Below are 19107 nucleotides of genomic sequence, written 5' to 3'. Positions count from 1 at the left end.
CTCTGTGACCTGTAGAGATAAATATGGGGCTCTGAGCTAAATTATACTTACTTTTGGCTCACTGTGATGACTTGAATAGAAAAAAAATTAATTAATGCTCAAATCCACCAGCTTAAGGGATTTAAAATATTTTTGGCCAACATTCTCTCATTTTGTCATTATCAGAGTGCTTGTCCCAATGTGCGTCAAAGAAATAAACTGCTTGGTGAATGGAATGAGATAATAAATAGTAGACACATGTCCTGTGTAATCATGTCCTAATAGTATTACATTAATTGTTTTACTTAACCTTCAAGAGCAAAAGTTGTGACCCAAACTCCTGATTGGAATCCTGACAGCTGTTAGTAAGAGTTTAGCTTTTATTCTGTTAACCTTACTGAGCTATCATAGATAGCAAACAATACCCCCATGACTCCCTTTCCCCCTTCTTTCTCCTGTGCCCTCTCACTGCCCCATTGATACCGCCAGCTTTATCTGGGTACTCCCTTCACTCCAGCCACATACACTCATTTCCATTGCAGTTCCCCAATCTCACTCCCACAGTACAGATAATGACATATGGCAGTTTGAGCCTTAACTTATTTTGCCTTTGAAATAAAATGTCTTTGTTTTAATGAACTGTCAGTGGAGAGTTCCATTAAGCTGAAGAGACAGCAAAATGAATAAATAAAATAATATAAAACATTTACTTAATGAAAGTCACTGAATAGCCAAAGATGTCTGAGTGGGCTTCCCTGGTGGCGCAGTGGTTGAGCGTCCGCCTGCCGATGCAGGGGACACGGGTTCGTGCCCCGGTCCGGGAAGATCCCACAAGCCGCGGAGCGGGTGGGCCCGCCAGTAAGTGACAAAGAATAATTGCAACAGCTCCCGAGTGCTACCTCATCTTCTTTAGGAACCAGAAGAACCCACTTGTGTCTGGCTTAACTGAAAGGCACAGAGTTGACTAGTAAAATGTCAGGTTGAAAAAGCCTCCATTAAAACACACAAACTTCTTTTAGAAGTATCATTTGTTTAATGATGTTGGCACACCAAGTATGCTGTCCCTAACAGCAGTCAACCATTAAATGTAAGCTACCCTCCAATTTGAAGAGGCAAACCTGTTCTTGAGGATGGCGTATCCAATTGAAAATGTAAACCTTATCTAATAAATTCTCCCCACTCCAGCAGCTCACCCACCCCAGCATTGGCCTCCTTTAATACCCTAGTTCTCGGGGACTTCCCTGGTGTCCAGTGTGTGAGACTCCACGCTCCTGATACAGGGGGCGCGGTTTCGATCCCTTGTGGGGGAACTACATTCCACATGCATGCCGCAACTTACAGTTCACACGCTGCAACTCGGAAGCCCACATGCCGTGCTTCTTAGCCCGCAACTAAGACCCAGCGCAGCCAAGATAAATAAATAAATATTAAAAGAAAATAATAACCTAGTTCTCTCTCACAGCCTCTGGCGTACACTCCTCTCCCACACAAGGTTGTCAACCCGTCTTCACCCCTCTCACAGAGGACTAGCTCATTTTTTCTACCACCTCCACCTACTTCCTACTGGACTCAAATCTTTTCATATTGAATTTCTGCTGACCTTGAATTAAACCACATCCTGTTTTGGGCCACAGAAAAATCAAGGGGGAAAAGCAGAGCTTATAGTCTGTAATGATTTTTTGGCTGCTTAATCACACGTACAATATCAAGGGGAACAGCATTCCAGAGATAAAGCTGCCTGTTAGTTTACCTGTATACCGTGCTTATCACCCTGCGACTTAGGCATGAGATAGTCTACTGAATTGGTATGGCTTCCCATTCTGGAAACTAACAAATTATGAATCAGACTATAATTAAATTAATAAGGACTCCAGTCACTGAGACTTTTAAAGCAAAGCATTATTAGGTGCCTCAAGAGCAGGAATCTTACCTTCTAAGTTCTTTTTGGCACTTAGAAAATTGTTGGTATTCGACAAATATTAAATTATTTAATTTAATATTGAAATAATTTCCTGTTGGTTTATGTCCACTTAAATACTAAAATTAATCTTACTGTCATAGGAAAGAAGCTGACAGCACCATATAAGCAGAACAAGTCTTCATTTTCTGTTTGCTTTGTTAAAGCTATGACCTGAAAAATTAGTTCAACTCGCTGAGCAATCTGTTTACTCAAGTCAAACACAACTCCTGAGAAAGTGACTCTCCTTTTACCTAAGGTGGACTCTTCCAACTAGAATCACGGAATGGTTGAATTTACTAGCTGGAAGTTACTTTGTGTCATCCAGGTCAGTCTTCTCAAACTTTGATAACCATACAAATTAGGCAGGGATTTTGTTCAAATGCATATTCTGATTTAAAAGGTCTGATGCTGCTGGTCCCCCAATGACAGTTTGAAGAACAAAAAATCTACGCCTCATTTTACAAATGAAGTCCAAAGGACTGAAATGACAGTGACTTTATCATTATTCCAATGTTTTCCACTATTTAGCCTAATTTTAAAATACCATGAATTTGAAACAAGGACTGAGTGATTTCTGGCAGATGAGGAAAAAATATTAACTTCACAAAATTCTTAGTTTTGATTTGCTTTTTGTTTTCCATGATCTAACCACATGCTAAAATGCTGTGGAGATTCATTGCTATTAGAGAATCATTTTAATCCATACATAACCTGTTCTTATCATAATCCATTAACAGGCTCACTGTGTTCCTATAGGTGCATGACAGTGTACTGAGTATCATGTCATGATATACTCACTCTTCCATTCAGCCACCTTTTCTATTTTACCTTAGTTAAACAGTTCCAAAGATTCTGGTTATGTTCTGCAGGACACTGTTCAATATGAGGCGCTGAGCCATGGCCGCTGAGCCTGCGCGTCCGGAGCCTGTGCTCCGCAACGGGAGAGCCCACAACAGTGAGAGGCCCGCGTACCACAAAAAAGAAGAGAAACAGGATGTCTTTTCTCTACTTTTTTTTTTTTTTTGCCACGCCACAAGCCATGTAGGACCTTAGTTCCACCGACCAAGGATCGAACCCGTGCCCCCTGCAGTGGAAGCATGGAGTCTTAACCACTGGACCACCAGGGAAGTCCCTGTTTCTCTACTTTCTGACTCGGTAATTTAAAAACTACAACTCAGAGTTTCCTTGAGAGTTAATTTAATTTACTGGGTTCTGGGGGGAATTCTGCCAATCTCTGTTATCCTTTTCATAGAATTTTAAAACCTTTAATAGTAATATTAAGAAATATTTAAATATGTACATGTACTAATTATTAGTTCTCTGGTGTCTCCATTCCTCTAGGAAAGCAAGTAGAGGGTGACTAGTAATTGTCCAAAGGAGAGAAGGTGCTTCTCCCTTTGAGCCTCACACCCTTAGCCTCTAGGGAAAAACAGAATGAAACTTAAGCCTAATAGCTTCTTATTTTAAAAGTAAATTCTATAAAAACACAAATAATGTCAAGAAATACCTGTTGCATGTCCACTAGGTACAAAGCCCTATATTTCATACAATAAATGTAAAATGCAACTTTTGCCCCTGAGTCTAGTTGGGGCAGTCTACTTAGGAAGTTCACACATAAACTGGTGATAAATAATTCAAGATTACATAAAAATCCAAAGCACTAGGGCAGTACAAAACAAATTGCTAATTTTCTGGAAGAGCAAGTAAGAGCTATAGAAGTTCAGAGAAAGGAGTGATTATGTCCAGCTAGGGTGGAGAAAAAGATTTTTTTAATCTCTGATAGCAGTTATCTCAGAAGATAAGAGTGATATGAAACAGAAGCAGCTGTCTTTCATCTGGAGAGGACTTTCTCAAGGCCTACCTAACTGAAAAAATGCTTTATGGAGGCCTAACTGAAAAAAATTCCTTTGTTAAGTTGTAAAGTCATAATGTAATTTCAAAGAGACCTGGGATCTCTGGCAAATTAACATGAGATAAGGCCACAGGCTGCTATTTAGCCTTGTCAGGTCTGCTTTTCCTTACTGAAATCCCAACCTCCAAGACCCATTCCAGTGTAGGATTGTAAGATTCTCGGACCCCTTGGAAACTTTTGGTTTGAAAACTTTACTAGACTGTGAGTTCATGTATAAAACTTCCCCAGCATCTAGCAAAGTCTATGGCACTTGCTACGTGTAGGTTGACACTAGGATTTTCAAATCAGCTTTTCATTTATTGAACACGTGTTTTGAGGGTTTACTACATCATAGTCCCATGCTAGACACGCAGGTAGTAATATAAAAAACCTTGCCCTCAAGGAGCTCACACTAGCAGACATGTGTCAATGTAAAGGGCCAAGACAATTCAGTGGGGGAAAAAATAGGTCTTTTTCTTGGGGGTGGGGTTAATTTGTTTTAACAAATGATGCTGGAACAATTGAATATCCATATACAGAAGAATGAAGTTGGACTTCTACCTAAACCATTTACAAAATTTAGCTCAAGATGGATCAAAGATTTAAGTATAAGAGCTAAAATTATAAAACTCTTAGAAAAAACACAGCAGGAAATCTTTGTGACCTTAGATTGCCACCAAAAGCACAAGTAACAAAAGAAAAAGATAAATTGAACTTCATCAAAATTTAAAATGTTGGTATTTCAAAGGACACAATCAAGAAAGAGAAAAGTCTTCCCTCAGAATGGGAGAAAACATTTGCAAATCATATGTCTGATAAGGGACTAGTATTCAGATATACAAGTAACTCTTACAAAAGACAACTTAATTTCTCTTTGTGGGCAAAGAATTTGAATAGACATTTCTCCAAAGAAGACATACAAATGGCCATAAAAGCATGAAAAATATTCATTATTAGTCATTAGGGAAATGCAACTCAATCACTTCATACCTACTAGGTTGACTATAATCAAAAGATGGATGATAACAAGCGTTGGCAAGGGTGTGCAGAAATTGGAACCCTCATACATTGCAGGCGGGAATGTGAAGAAGTGCAGCTACTTTGGAAAACAGTTTGACAGTTTCTCAAGATGTTAAATATTGAGTTACCATATGACTCAGCAATTCCTTTCCTAGTTATATAACCAAGAGAATTAAAAACATATGTCTGCACAAAAAGCAGTACACAAATGTTCATGTAAGCATTATTCACAGTAACTAAAAAGTGAGATCAAACCAAATGTCCATTAATTGCAGAATGGATAAACAAAATGTGGTATATCCCTAAAATGAAATAGTATTCATCTGTAAAAAGGAATGAAGTCCCGAAACACATGACAATGTGGATAAACCTTGAAAACACTAAGCAAAAGAAGACAGGCACAAAAGGCTACATATTGTATAATTCCATTCATATTAAATGTCCATAACAGACAAATCTATAGAGACAGAAAGCAGATTAGTGGTTGCCAGAGGTTTCAGGAAAGGGGGAACGGGGAGTGATTGCTTAAAGGTCTTGGAGTTTCTTCTGGGGCGATGAAAATATTCTGGAATTAGATAATAGTGATGGTTACATGACATTGTGAATATACACTGAGTTATATGCTTTAAACAGATGAATTTTATGTGAATTATATCTCAATTAAAAGTAAATACCTGGTAAGTATTATTAGAGGAGTATAAACAGAGTACTATGAGAGCGCTAACTCCATCTGGGTGAGGCTGTGAAGCCCAAAGGATGAAAAGGTTGAGCAGAATCTGAAGAATAATGCCAGATGACAATAGTGGGTGGAGAGGGTCAGCATATGGAAGAGGCCAGGGCATGCATTTTGCAGGTGGACTTCGGTTCCAAAGCTAATCCTGCCACTTACTAGCAGTATGACCTTGGACAGGTTACTTAATCCCACTAAAATGAGTACCCTCATCAGCAAAATGGAGGATAATGATACCTGCTTCATGGGTTTGCTGTGCAAATCAGATAGGATACTGTATGTAGAGCACTCAGCAAGGACAGTTGGCCCTCCATATCCTCGGGTTCTGCATCCACAGATTCAACCAACTGTAGATCGAAAATATTAAAAAAAAAAAAAAATTTCAGAAAGTTTCAAAAAGCAAAATTTGAGTTTGCCATGCTCTGGCAACTATTTCATAGCATTTACACTGTATTTACAAATATTTACATAGCATTTACATTGCATTGGGTATTATAAGTAATCTGGAGATGATTTAAAGTATACAGAAGAATGCACATAGGTTATGTGGAAATACTACGCCATTTTATAGAGAAAAAGTGAGAACCCATGGATTTTGGTATCCGAGGGGGTCCTGGAACCAATTCACGGTGGCTACCGAGTGACAACTGTATTTAACAAGTGTAGCCTTCTCTTTCTCCTCTCAGCCTCCCCTTATTGCCATTTTAGGTGAATTAAAGTTGGGTGTAAAGGCAGGGCAGTGAAAAGGCCTAGCTTTTGTCTGCCTGATGAGAAATTTAATGAGGATTAAGTATAAAGGCAGTTGGAAGCAGAGGAAGAAGGTGTTTTAGAGTCAGAAAATAAAGACTCTGTAAGCCACAGAAGGAGCTTTGGATTTAGTCCTAAATCACCTGAAATTTTAGGGAGAAGAAGAATGTAAAAACATTGGTTCTTTAGATGAGAGCAGAGGGAAGAATGACCCAGAAGAGATAAAAATTCTAGGACCTCAGGAGAGGACACAGATTCTTAACTTCATTAAGTAAAACCAATGCCTACATCTTAGAAGCACTTGATGAGGCTTATTTGCTGGTAATGAATTGCTAATGATTATTTGATGACAGATTTTCTAATTTTTCTTAAATTGCTTGATCCAGCAAACATTGTGATAAAACCAAACCTTAGATGATTCCAGCAAAAGAAGGTGCTTGCTTATTCTGGGGAGCAGTGCAGCTCCAGTCTGAGCACTATGTGGCAAAACTGAAAGCCTTGGTTCTAATTTTGACTCAAGCAGGTTATGTAACTTGCTGTGTATTTATTTCCCTTTCAGAGAGTAAATGACGACAACTTTAACCTAACTGACTTCAAAATATTATGAAAATAAATAAACGTTTCAAAGCTCTTTGAAGTCCATTGATGGAAAGTACCCTTTAATCCAAAATTGCACTATGTAACTAGACAGTGAAATCTTATTCTTTTCCTGAATAAATTTTTAGTGTTCCCCCTCCAGTCTTGCCCTTGAACATTTCTACAATTACAACAACAACAAAAACACCTTCTAAATTCTTATTCTGAGAAAAAGTCCCGGCAGTATACTGCAGTAAAACTTTAAACATGTACATGGTGCATTGTAGCTACAAAACATTTTGACAAATACAATCACATTTCTGGTAAATATTACTGTTATCCCTGCTTTACTTATGATGAACTTGGTGTTCAGAGAGGTTAATTGGATTGGCTAAGAGCACCCAGCTGGAAATGGGAAGGATCAGTGCTTAAAGTCAGGTTCTTAACTCCAAATTTCAGGTCCTGCCCATCTTCCTGCATTTAACGAGACAAAGATTTATATACACAGATGTGGTTTCTATCTTTCATCTGAAAAATTTAACTGGGGAATGAGCATTCATGATACCTAAATTAGGTTGGAAATGTATTAATCATGCTTTTTATTTTGTATATTTTATGATGCTTTGATAGCTTGGTGGCCTTACTGACAGAGGAGGGGCTGCCCCTCCCAGGGCTTTTATCTCTAAAAATTATCCTAGAGATAGCAAATGACTTCTCCTCTGTGAATGTGGCTTTCATATGCAAACCAACCAATCCAAAGCCCATATCCTCGACTTCCTCCTTTATTTAATTCTCATACACCAAGCCAGTATTTCCCCTGTTCTAAATCACCCCTCCCCACCCAGGGCCAGGTACTGGACAACTAGAGACCACCATCGCTATAGACCAGAGCCTGCTAAAAATATTCAAACTATCCAATCCCAAATTTACTTAAAATTTCATATGCTGCCTCTTCCATTCCTTTCTGCAGAAACTACAATAAAGCTCTGGGCCATGCTTTCTCTTTCACTCCTTCTGCCTCCAGACTGACCCTGGTTCTTCCCCACGTGGCCCTGCATGGTGTGGCATGCTCCCTTTCTTTGGGAACTGTAAATAATAAACTCTTATTTCAAAAGCAGTTGTCCTTGTGTCTGTCACCTTACCATACCTGATTAAAACACATCCCAGGTGTGAATCAAGATAAGTACAGTTGAACAATGTAGGAAGTTAGGGGCACTAACTTCTGTGCTGTCAAAACTTTCTGTGTAACTTTACGGTTGACCTTCTGTATCCACAGTTCCACAACCACAGATTCAACCAATCACATATCATGTAAGTACTGTAGTATGCATTTACTGAAAAAAAATCCATGTAAAAGTGGACCTGCACAGTTCAAACACATGATGTTCAAAGGTCAACTGTACAGTATTGTTTCTTAACTAAGAATAGGTAAAGAACTGAAGAAAAAAGAAAGCAATGCTCTATCCATCACAGACAGGGAGTGAAAGAACAAACACCCTTTTTTCAGTGTGTTACTTACACACTTATTTATTTCAACACATTTATTTAGAGCTTACTATGCTGCCTGGCACTGTGCAAGGCACTGAATATACAGTCATGAAGAAAACAGGTTTATTCCCTGTCCTTGTGAGATTCACAGTTTAGAGAGAAAAAATAGGCAAGAAAATAAGTGAACAAACCCACAATTACAAACTGTGGTACCTGCTCCAAGGGAAATAAATATTGTGCAGTGACAGAGAATAATGGTGGGGAGAACTCTATAAATTGATCTGGAAAAACCTATCTAAAGAAATGATGTTTATGCAGAGAATTAAAGGGAAACAAGGAACTAGATTTGCAAAGTATGGGAGAGAATATTCCAGGATTGTATGGAAGGCCATGAGGTAAGCAAAGTGGCATCTTTGAGGAAGTGGAAGAAAAGCACATACACTGACATGGAAGGATATACTATTAAGTGAAAATGGTTGCAAAAGAGTGTATATAGTCCAATACCATTTTTGATAAAGAGATACATATACTTATATGTATGTTAGTATATAGAAAATCAAAAAGAATATAAAATAAGCCGTTAATGATTATTTTTGGACGTGGATTGTAGTGGACTTTCACTTCCTATTTCATATATATTTCTGCATTATTTAGATTTTTGGACAATTTTGTATTCAGGATTTGCTAGAGGTAAATATTAAAATTAAGTTCTATATCATTGTATGCTTCTGTCACATAACTTTTCCCCAACTTTGCTAACTTTTCATTCCTGTTCACTAGCTTTGCTTGTTCCCTATAATGTATTTTGTTCTGCCTCCTGTTGTCTCTGGCATTTTACGTAATTAAGAGAGACTTATCTACCATAAATAGAACATTACAATTAAGATTTAATATGAAACTGATATGACACTGTTTATTTTAATACATTAGGAGCACACAGGCAAAAATCTATTCTCAGATACTGACACTAAATATTTTAAATTACAGCATATGCATATTAAAAAATGTATCTGCTAACTAACTTTTAAAAGTAAGGGGGACTTCCCTGGTGGTCCAGTGGTAAAGAATCTGCCTTACAATGCAGGGGACACAGGTTTGATCCCTGGTCAGGGAACTAAGATCCCACATGCCTCAGAGCAACTAAGCCCCTGTGCCACAACTACTGAGCTCATGCGCCTCAACTAGAGAGCCCACCGTGCCACAAACTACAGAGCCCACGCACTCTGGAACCCTCATGCCACAACTACAGAGCCCATGCGCCCTGAAGCCCGCGTACCACAACTAGAAAAGAGAAAAACCCGTACACCACAACTAGAGAGAAGCCCGTGCACCACAAAGAAGATCCCGTGTGCCGCAACTAAGACCCAAAGCAGCCAAAAATAAATAAAATAAATAAATCTTAAAAAGAAAAAAGTAAGGATGGCCTCATAAAAATTGCATAACTTTTGGAAATACAATAGGAGGATTATTTTCCTTTACTTTAAGCATAATAATTTGTGGCAAAATTTTAAAATAATTACAGCTATGCTTAGTGAGCGTTTATTATGCTCTACTGTTTAGATACATTATTTCATCTTTTTTCAACTTGCACAATAAGTGTGGTAAATACTGTCCCCATTTTTCAGATTAGCAAACTGGGGATTAGAGCAGTTAAGTAAACTTCATTTATTCAATGCATAATTATTGAGCACTTAATGTTTAAAGAACTAGGAATGTAGAAGTAAACAAAATGTGTAGTTTGTAGCCTGGAGGTTGATGGGAGTAGTAAATAAACAAACAAATATGTACATAACATAATGTGTGGAGCATTGAAGTGTCATGAAGAAAAGTAAAGTGAGATAAGGGAAGGAAGGTGACGAGAAGCCCACGTTGGGTTAGGTGGTGGGGAGTGAGCTCTGAGGAGATATTTGAGCAGAGTCCTGGATGAAGTGAGGAAGCGAGACCTGTGTAAAAGCCTTTCCCAACTGGGAAGTAGCAAGTGTGAGAAGGAAAAGCAAGGACGCCAGAGTGGCTGGAGCAGAGTGAACAAGAGAAAACTCTCTGCTGAGTGTGATGGGCACTGGATGATTTGAGCAGGACAGTGATGTGATCTGATTTACAGCTATAAAGCTTACTTAGACTGCTCTGCAGAGAGTAAATTACAGAGGAGCAAGAAGAGAAGCCGGTGACCTGTCAGGAGCCGATGGCAGTGGTCCAGGGGAGAGATGATGGTGGCCTGGCTTAGGCTGATAACTGTGGAGGTGGTGAGAAGTGTCAGATTGACTTGGTTTGTATTTTGATAATTTCATGCGTGTTCATGATAGTGTGGCCAGAGATGAGGTTTTATTTGTATATATATCTAAATTTTTCTTGAAAACAGTTGACTTACAGTGTTGTGTTAGTTTCAGGTGTACAGCAAAGTGATTCAGTTATGATGAGGTTATATTTTGAAGGTGGAGCTGATAGCATGGCAAGAGGTCACACAGCTAGAGAATGGCAAAGTCAGGATTGAAATCTAAGTTTGTCTGTTTCTACAGCTCTACGTAGCACAACTCTTCCAGGCTGCCACAATGCTAAGTAAACATTAAGCAAAAAGCAGAATGGAAATGAAAGTCCATAGCAGCTTCAAGTGTTTATCAAGTACCTACATGCTTGAAGGAAGGTTTCGTGGCACAAGGCAAAAAACTCCAGACTGGATGGATAGGAGGTTAGGAGATCAGAGTTCAGATTCTGCTTTTGCCACGGATTCTTCCTCAGCATGGGTCACATGACGTCTAATGTCCCTTTAAACTTTAAAGCTCCCAGTTTGTGCTATTCAGCCCCTGGGGAAACATAGCCAACTAGTAACAGTGCCAACCACAGGTATACAAGGGAAGATAAGATTGATAAGCATATGATTAACATACTGATTATTGTAAGAGTAGATGAGAGGTGGCAGGACTAGACTGTCTTTTCAGTTTCAGTACTATTTGCTTTAGTCAAAGTATTTGGTTTTAGTATACTGTATTACTTTCAAGGAAAAGAGGAAGCAAGTCCATATACTGCGTCATTCCAACCTACGGGATATACTAGAATTTTAGTCCTCATTCATCCAAATATTCAAGCATTCATTCCCTCGACAAGCATTTAAAACCTATTGAGTATTAGGCATACTCAGTAACATTTATTGGACAAATTCAGGTGAAGGAAGACTTTGATAAAAAGTTAAAAGAAGAAAAAAGAGAACTTTTTTAGACTTTACATTTGGTTTTTTAAGGCTGTACAACAATCTTGTAAGGTGTTGTCCCTCTTTTTTTCACATTATAAAACTAAGACCTCAAAAAAAAAAAAAAAAGCAACTAAGACCCAGCACAACCAAATAAATAAATAAAAAACAAAACAAAACAACAAAAAAAACTAAAACGTGAAGCAGTTTCCCAAGGAGGGTCAGTACTTTACCAGAATTCAAATCTGGGTCACTTGACCTTCTGTCTCACCATATAGGATATTAGGACAGCAATCAAGTCTAGATGGGGTGTAGGACAGTGTATGTACTACATTAACTACCCTGCAAGTGTCCAGCACGAGGTGATCAGTATTTAGAACACAGGTCAGCATACTTTTTCTGTCAAGTGGACCATTACAGTGTCTGTTGCAACTACTCAACTCTGCCCTTGAAGCACAAAAGTAGCTGTAAACGAGTGAGTATTGCTGTGTTCCAATAAGACCTAATTTATGGACACTGAAATATAAATTTCACATAATTCTCATTGTCACAAAATATTCTTCCTTGGATATTTTTTTCAATCATTAGAAAATGTAGAAACCATTCTTAGCTTGAGGGCTGTATAAAAACAAGCCCAGGCTGGATTTGGCCTGTGGGCTTGTGTTAGTCAGTTTGGGCTGCTATAATAAATACCACAGACTGGGTGGTTTAAACAACAAACAATTATTTCTCACAGTTCTAGAGAGTGGGAAGTCCAGGATCAAGGTGCTGGCAAATGTGGTGTCTGGTGAGAAACTTCTTCCCAGTTTGCAGACAATGGCCACCTTGTTGCTGTATCCTCACATGGTGGAGAGAGATCATCTCTCTCATCTTTCTTCTCCTAAGAGCACTAATCCCATTTATAAAGGTTCAACTCTGATGACCTAATTAATTACCTCCCAAAGTTTCCAAATACCATCACATTGGGGATTAGGGCTTCAACATTTGGGGGGGACACAAATACTCACTCCATAGCAGTTTGTGAGGGGAGCTCCGGCATCCGTGAAAGGCTCTGTGATCACTCTTCTCTGTAGGCCAGACCTTACAGTGGGAACTATAGCCACTGAATTGGGGAACCTAAATGCAACAGGAGTAATTGGATCCTAGGGTTGCAGGGACCAAGTGGCGGCACTGGTGGACAGCAGAGTCAGAGCAGCAATCCGGATAGTCTGACTTGTGCAGACCTATGTCATTGGCTAGTTGATCATGGTATTCCTAGAAATGAAACAGATAGGAAACCTACGAAATTCTTTTTTTTTTTTTTTTTTTTGTGGTATGTGGGCCTCTCACTGCTGTGGCCTCTCCCGTTGTGGAGCACAGGCTCCGGATGCGCAGGCTCAGCGGCCATGGCTCACGGGCCCAGCCGCTCCACGGTATGTGGGATCCTCCCGGACCGGGGCACGAACCCGCGTCCCCTGCATCGGCAGACGGACTCTCAACCACTGCGCCACCAGGGAAGCCCTAAATTCTTACTTGAACAGTATCAGTAGAAAAAGTTCTAGGTCAAGTAAACAAAAGTCTAACCTGAATCATAAAAAGAGAGTCATATCCCTTCAATCAATTCCCAGACTTGAGCTGGTTTACAGATCTCAGTACCCCTTAAATAAAGAAGAGGCTACATCCCCGACAGAAAGGACACTGGTACACCAGCCAAAGTTTATACAGTTAATCTTTCTCCAGACTTCACCAAAGGGACCTACAACCTTTTAGCAGGGTAACTGTGCACTGGGGAAAAAGAAATAATCAGACCATTTGGGGACTGCTGGATGCTGGCTCTGAACTGACATTAATTCCAGGAGATCAAACATCACTGTGGTCTACCAGTTACAGAAAGGGCTTATGGAAGTCAGGTGATTGAAGGAGTTTTATCTCAAGTTTGTCTCACAGTGGGCCCAGTGGGTCCCCAAACCCATCCTATGGTTATTTCCCTAGTCCTGGAATGAGGAATTAGAATAGATACACTGAGGGATTTCCCTGGTGGTCCAGTGGTAAAGAATCCGCTTCCAATGCAGGGGACACAGGTTCGATCCCCGGTGGGGGAACTAAGATCCCACATGCCGCGGGGCAACTAAGCCCACGTGCCGCAAACACAGAACCCGTGTGTCCTGGAACCCACGTGCCACAACTAGAGAGAAACTCACACGCCTCAATGAAAGATCCCACATGCCGCAACTAAGACCCGACACAGCCCCCCCCAAAAATAAAAAATAGATACACTGAGCACCTGGCAGAATCACCACATTGGTTCCTTGACCTGTGGAGTGAGGACTAGTATGGTGGTAAAGGTCAAGTGGAAGCCAGTAGAACTGCCTCTACCTAGGAAAATAGTAAACCAAAAGCAATACCGTATTCCTGGAGGGATTGCAGAGATTAGCGCCACCACATCCCCGCTCAACTTGCCTGTTGGCCTGTGCAGAAGGCAGACAGATTTTGGAGAATGACAGTGGATTACTCTAAGCTTGACCAGTTGGTGACTTCAGTTGCAGCTGCTGTACCAGATGCGGTTTTTATTGGTTGGGCAAATTAATATATCCTCTGGTACCTAGTATGCAACTATTGATCTGACAAATGCTTTTTTCTTGATACCTGTTAGTAAAGACCACCAGAAGCAGTTTGTTTTCAGCTGGAAAGGCCAGCAATACACCTTCACAATCCTACATCAGGGCTAAATCAACCCTGCAACCCTATGTCATAATTAGTTTGCAAGAATTTTTTTTTTTAATTTATTTATTTTATTTATTTATATTTGGCTGTGTTGGGTCTTCGTTGCTGTGCGTAGGCTTTCTCTAGTTGCAGTGAGCGAGGGCTACTCTTTGTTGCAGTGCGCGGGCTTCTCATTGCGGTGGCTTCTCCTGTTGTAGATCACGGGCTCTAGGCGTGTGAGCTCAGTAGTTGTGGCTCACGGACTCTACAGCGCAGGCTCAGTAGTTGTGGCGCACGGACTTAGTTGCTCTGTGGCATGTGGGATCTTCCCGGACCAGGGCTCGAACCCGTGTCCCTTGCATTGGGAGGCGGATTCTTAACCACTGTGCCACCAGGGAAGCCCAGTTTGCAAGAATTTTGATCACTTTTTTCTTTCACATCATATCACACTGGTCCACTGGTCCATTACATTGAAGACATTATGCTGATCGGACATAGTGTGCAAAAAGTAGCAACTACTCAACTTATTGGTAAGACATTTGTGTGTCAGAAGGTGGGAAATAAATCTGAGAAAAATTCAGCGACATTTCTTCTTCCATGTCAGTGAAATTTCTAGGAGGTCCAGAGGTGCAGGGCATGTTGAAATATCCCTTCTAAGGTGAGGGATAAATTGTTGCATCTGGCCCCTCCTACAAACAAAAAAAGAAGTCTAATACCTAGAGGGCCCATTTGGATTTTGGAGGCAACATGCTCCTCATTTGGGTGTGTTACTCCATCCCAAGTGGTAGCGGCAGATAGGAATGCTGTTTGGAGCCTTCGGCAGGGCCCTATAGGGAAATCACAGCACAGGTCCTCAGGATTTTGGAACAAAGCCCTATCACCCTCTGCAGATAACTACTCTCCTCTTGAGAAACAGCTCTTGGTCTGCTACTGGACCTTAGTAGAGACTGAATGCTTAACTATGGGTCACCAAGTTACCACGCAAGCTGCTCACTGTGAACTGAGTGTCATCTGGTCGACCAGACCGTAAAGTTGGGTGTGCATAGCAGCATTCCACCATCAAATGGAAGTGGACTATACATGATAGGGCTGAGCAGGCCTTGAGGCACAAGTGAATTACATGAAGAAGTGGCCCAAATGCCCATGGTCCCCATTTCTGCTATACTGTCTTCTCTCTCCACCATGTGAGGATTCAGTGAGAAGGTAGCTGTCTGCAAATCAGGAAGAGGGCCCTTACTGGACACTGAATCTGCCTGCACTGTGACCCTGGACTTCCCAGCCTCCAGAACTGTGAGAAATAAATGTTTGCTTAAGCTGCCCAGTCCATGGCCTCTGTCATAGCTGCCCAAACTGACTAAGACAGAAATAGTAGTTTGCCAATCCCTAATCTAGCATTCAGATGAGCACTGTCCAATAGAACTTTCTGTAATAATGGAAATGTTCTATATCTACACTGTACAATATAGTTGCCACTAGCCACATATGGCTATTGAGCGCTTGAAGTGTGACTGGTGCAACAAAGGAGCAAAAATTTTTATCCTTCTTTTTCATTCCTGGAGCCTTTTACCATTTCTTTAAGGATTAATACAGTTTGCCAACCAGTTTCCCTGTCTCCGGTTTTACTTTCCTCCAATCCATCCTTGCTAGAGGGACTTTTCTAAAATGTACGATGCTGGCACTTCTCCAAAGCAACGTTTCCTGGAAACTTCAGAAAGAAGTTCAGCCTGTTAGCATGACACATAAATCTCTTCATTAGGAAATCACAAAGAGGTAATACACCTTCCTCTGTTTCATCAGATAAGTGATGATAAATTTCTTGAGGGTAGTCCTTTATCATACTTTGCCTCCACTAACATTTCACACAGTGGCTTGCTGAATGATGCAGGAACGAAAACTTGATTTTGCCCATGGAAAGCTTAAGTTAGAACCCCATTTCTGGTACAGTCTAGCAGAGTCACCACAGGCATTTAATCACCTTGAGCCTCATTATATTTCTTTTTTTAAAAATAAATTTATTTATTTCATTTATTTATTTTTGGCTGTGTTGGGTCTTCGTTGCTGTGCACGGGCTTTCTCTAACTGCAGCGAGCGGGGGTTACTCTTCATTGTGGTGCACGGGCTTCTCATTGTGGTGGCTTTTCTTGTTGCGGAACATGGGCTCTAGGCACGCGGGCTTCAGTAGTTGCAGCATGCGGGCTCAGTAGTTGTGGCTTGCGGGCTCTAGAGCACAGGCTCAGTAGTTGTGGTGCATGGGCTTAGTTGCTCTGAGGCATGTGGGATCTTCCCAGACCAGGGCTCGAACCCATGTCCCCTGCATTGGAAGGCGGATTCTCAACCACTGCACCACCAGGGAAGCCCGAGCCTCATTATATTTCTGTGCTAAATGAAAATGATAACTAGGATTGCTGTGATGATCAAATGAGTTTGTGGAAATCCTCTGCTTTTACTAAAAGGCTATACAAATGCTAGTTGTTGTTATAATAAATATTGGGTTTTGAAATGTTTCTAAAAAGCAGTACTGGGGATTCTCTGGAGGTCCAGCGGTTAGGACTTGGAACTCTCACTGCCGGCACTGGGTTCCATCCCTGGTCCGGGAACTAAGCTCCTGCAAGCCACTGCCAAAAAAAATAAAAAATAAAATAGAATAAAATAAATAAAAAGAAGTACTGGCCTGATTTTACCTAATATATGTTCTGACTTTTAAAGCCAATCTGCATGAGATGACAATATAGATATAGGCCTTAGATGTTCAAAGGAAAGAGGGATGAAAAGGCATAATTTTGGCCCATTTATTCCAAACATTCCTTTGGATTACGCATTTTTCATGTTTAGGTCTAAGACTGCTTTCTTCAGTTTTGTTTTACTAAACAAAAATGTCAGCAATACCAATAGACAGTTGATTTTTTTTTTTTTTTTTTTGGCCACGCAGCATGCAGGATCTTAGTTCCCCAACCGGGGATCAAACCCACATGCCTTGCATTGGAAGAGTGGACTCTTAACCACTGGACCACCAAGGAAGTCCCAACAGTTGATTCTTGAGAGTTAAATGACAATGGCATCATATGAGCAGCTCAGAAAAGAAAGAAAAAGTAGTAATATCTTATTTTTAAGCATCTACAGGGACTTTTCAAAGGGGACTTTCTCAGTGAGTTCTCCTAGGAGTAGGAGGAAGGTCACTGCTTTAGATAAGAAAATAAGGTAAAGAAACAATGTTAACCTACAGGGAGAAGTGGTAAAGGACAATTTACCTTACATAGGCAGTGGTCTCTTACCTTCCCTAGGGACATCCTGATCACAGGATTTATAAGATTAAGTATACTTTTCATTAGACCATATTACACTTTGCGATGAATTTATATCACTAATTCATTTCTCAGTTCTTGAAATGAGACTCCACCATCTTAAAACGTGGAAAAAGAAGGCACTGTTTGTGATCAGTATGCTGTTTTTTGGTGAAGGACAGTAAAGATTTATTATTCCTTGAACTTAAGGTTGCCAAAGCGCTTGATGGATGTGTCAGATCACTTAGAATGTGTGGCTATCTCTGTAAAACCCACTTCACTCTCCAGATTAAGATTTGTTGGAAGACAGGGACTTGTTTCACACAAATTTGCATGTTTGTCTCATCCTGCTTCAGATTAGTTGCCATATGCGTAGAATATAGTAAATTACATTAGCAAACTGGTGGCCGTTCCTGCTTGTTCCCTGCGGTATGCAAGTTTGCAATCTCCACTGACCACTCTGTAAATTCATGTCAAACACATGAATGATATTCATAGGGTAATCATGACGATTCCTTAACCGTCCACCTTATGGGGATCTAGAACACTGTCTTTGAGCCCAAGAGAAGAATTGCCGGTTCCATCCCCAAACTGCCATGCGCCCCAGGTAACAAACCCTGCAGCTACCATGGCATTTCCTTTCACTGACACCTCATCATCCAATCCTCGTGGTATTCTCTTCCATCTCACTCTTTGCAGTTCACATAGGCTTTGATATATTTTAGATGTTCTTAAAATTTTTAACAGCCTAATCAGAACTTTTCATATCTTAGTTACAGACACCCTCCCCAAGAGGAAGAAGACCCTAAGCAAAAGAAAGCGAGCATTGGGGAAGGTGAGACACTGGTATCTAAACTGGAAGCCTGGTCACGTTTCCACAGCAAGCAAGGCTTGTACTGGGAGGGGGGATTGGAAGACGAGGACCCCACGTGACCTCGGGGGCCCGAGGCTAGCCGACCCCGCCCCCTCCCTCGCCGCCGCCGTGGCCGCCGGGGGGCGCATGCGCAGCCCATGGTAGTGATGGAGGAGAGAAGATGGCGGAAGCGGAGTGAGTTACTTGCTGGTGACTAATGTCGTAACCGGGGGGCGAGTGGGGGGCAGCGACACGTCCCCTTGAGCTCAGGGCTCTTTCGCGGGCAGTGCGGGGAAAGGGGGACGTGAGAGCTTTCTTATCGTGGAGGACCCCGCTTGGCCCTTGTGGGGAGACGGAGGAGAACTGTAAGGGTCCAGTTACCTCCAGGCGGGAGCGCCCCTTCCGCCGTGTGTCCCCGGATTTGCGGGGCCCTGTGCGCAGGGTTGTCCCTCGGACCCCGACCGTAGGAATCTTCCGGAAGATGAGCCCGACTGGACCCCTCAGGCGCTGTCATCCCTGCAAGTGGGCCCCGCGGGCAGCCTTGTGACGGCTGCCGAGCCGGGGGCCCGCGGAGGCTGGGTAGGGCTGGGCGGGCACTGCCAGGCCTCCTTCGCGCTCGCCTCCTAACCCCCCCCCCCACCCCGCCCAGCGCCACCCCACTGCTTCTCAGTGGGAGAACGCGAGACGTGGGGCTGCTCACCGCCCTCCCCCGGGAG

General features: G+C 41.5%; 1 protein-coding gene and 1 long non-coding RNA gene across 11 annotated transcripts in view; one reads left to right on the top strand and one right to left on the bottom strand.

Annotated features, from left to right (window-relative positions):
* Positions 1 to 2910: 2910 nt before the first annotated feature.
* Positions 2911 to 19004, bottom strand: LOC141278553 (uncharacterized). Of its 2 annotated transcripts, XR_012331379.1 has the most exons (6): positions 18773 to 19004; positions 13960 to 16872; positions 12583 to 12829; positions 11019 to 11192; positions 5818 to 5927; positions 2911 to 5415 (listed from the first exon to the last, which is right to left on the bottom strand). It is a non-coding gene; the product is annotated as an uncharacterized lncRNA (long non-coding RNA). The 2 variants fall into 2 exon arrangements; XR_012331378.1 differs by lacking the exon at positions 11019 to 11192 and having other exon boundaries at positions 2912 to 5415.
* Positions 18539 to 19107, top strand: part of PHC3 (polyhomeotic homolog 3) — an 85656-nt gene continuing 85087 nt past the window's right edge. For all 9 annotated transcript variants that reach the window (XR_004526316.2, XR_002178572.3, XR_004526315.2 and 6 more), the window contains exon 1: positions 18539 to 18586. Coding sequence is in view for 5 of the 9 variants with exons in the window: in XM_073803889.1 (XP_073659990.1) it covers positions 18573 to 18586 (14 nt within the window). In the remaining 4 variants the exon portion in view is untranslated. The remainder of the gene's footprint in view (positions 18587 to 19107) is intronic.

The sequence above is a fragment of the Tursiops truncatus genome, chromosome 4 (assembly GCF_011762595.2).
Source record: "Tursiops truncatus isolate mTurTru1 chromosome 4, mTurTru1.mat.Y, whole genome shotgun sequence".
Classification (NCBI taxonomy): Eukaryota; Metazoa; Chordata; class Mammalia; order Artiodactyla; family Delphinidae; genus Tursiops; species Tursiops truncatus.
The sequence above is the reverse complement of the archived record's forward strand: the minus strand, read 5'-3'. Positions and strand labels throughout refer to the sequence as shown.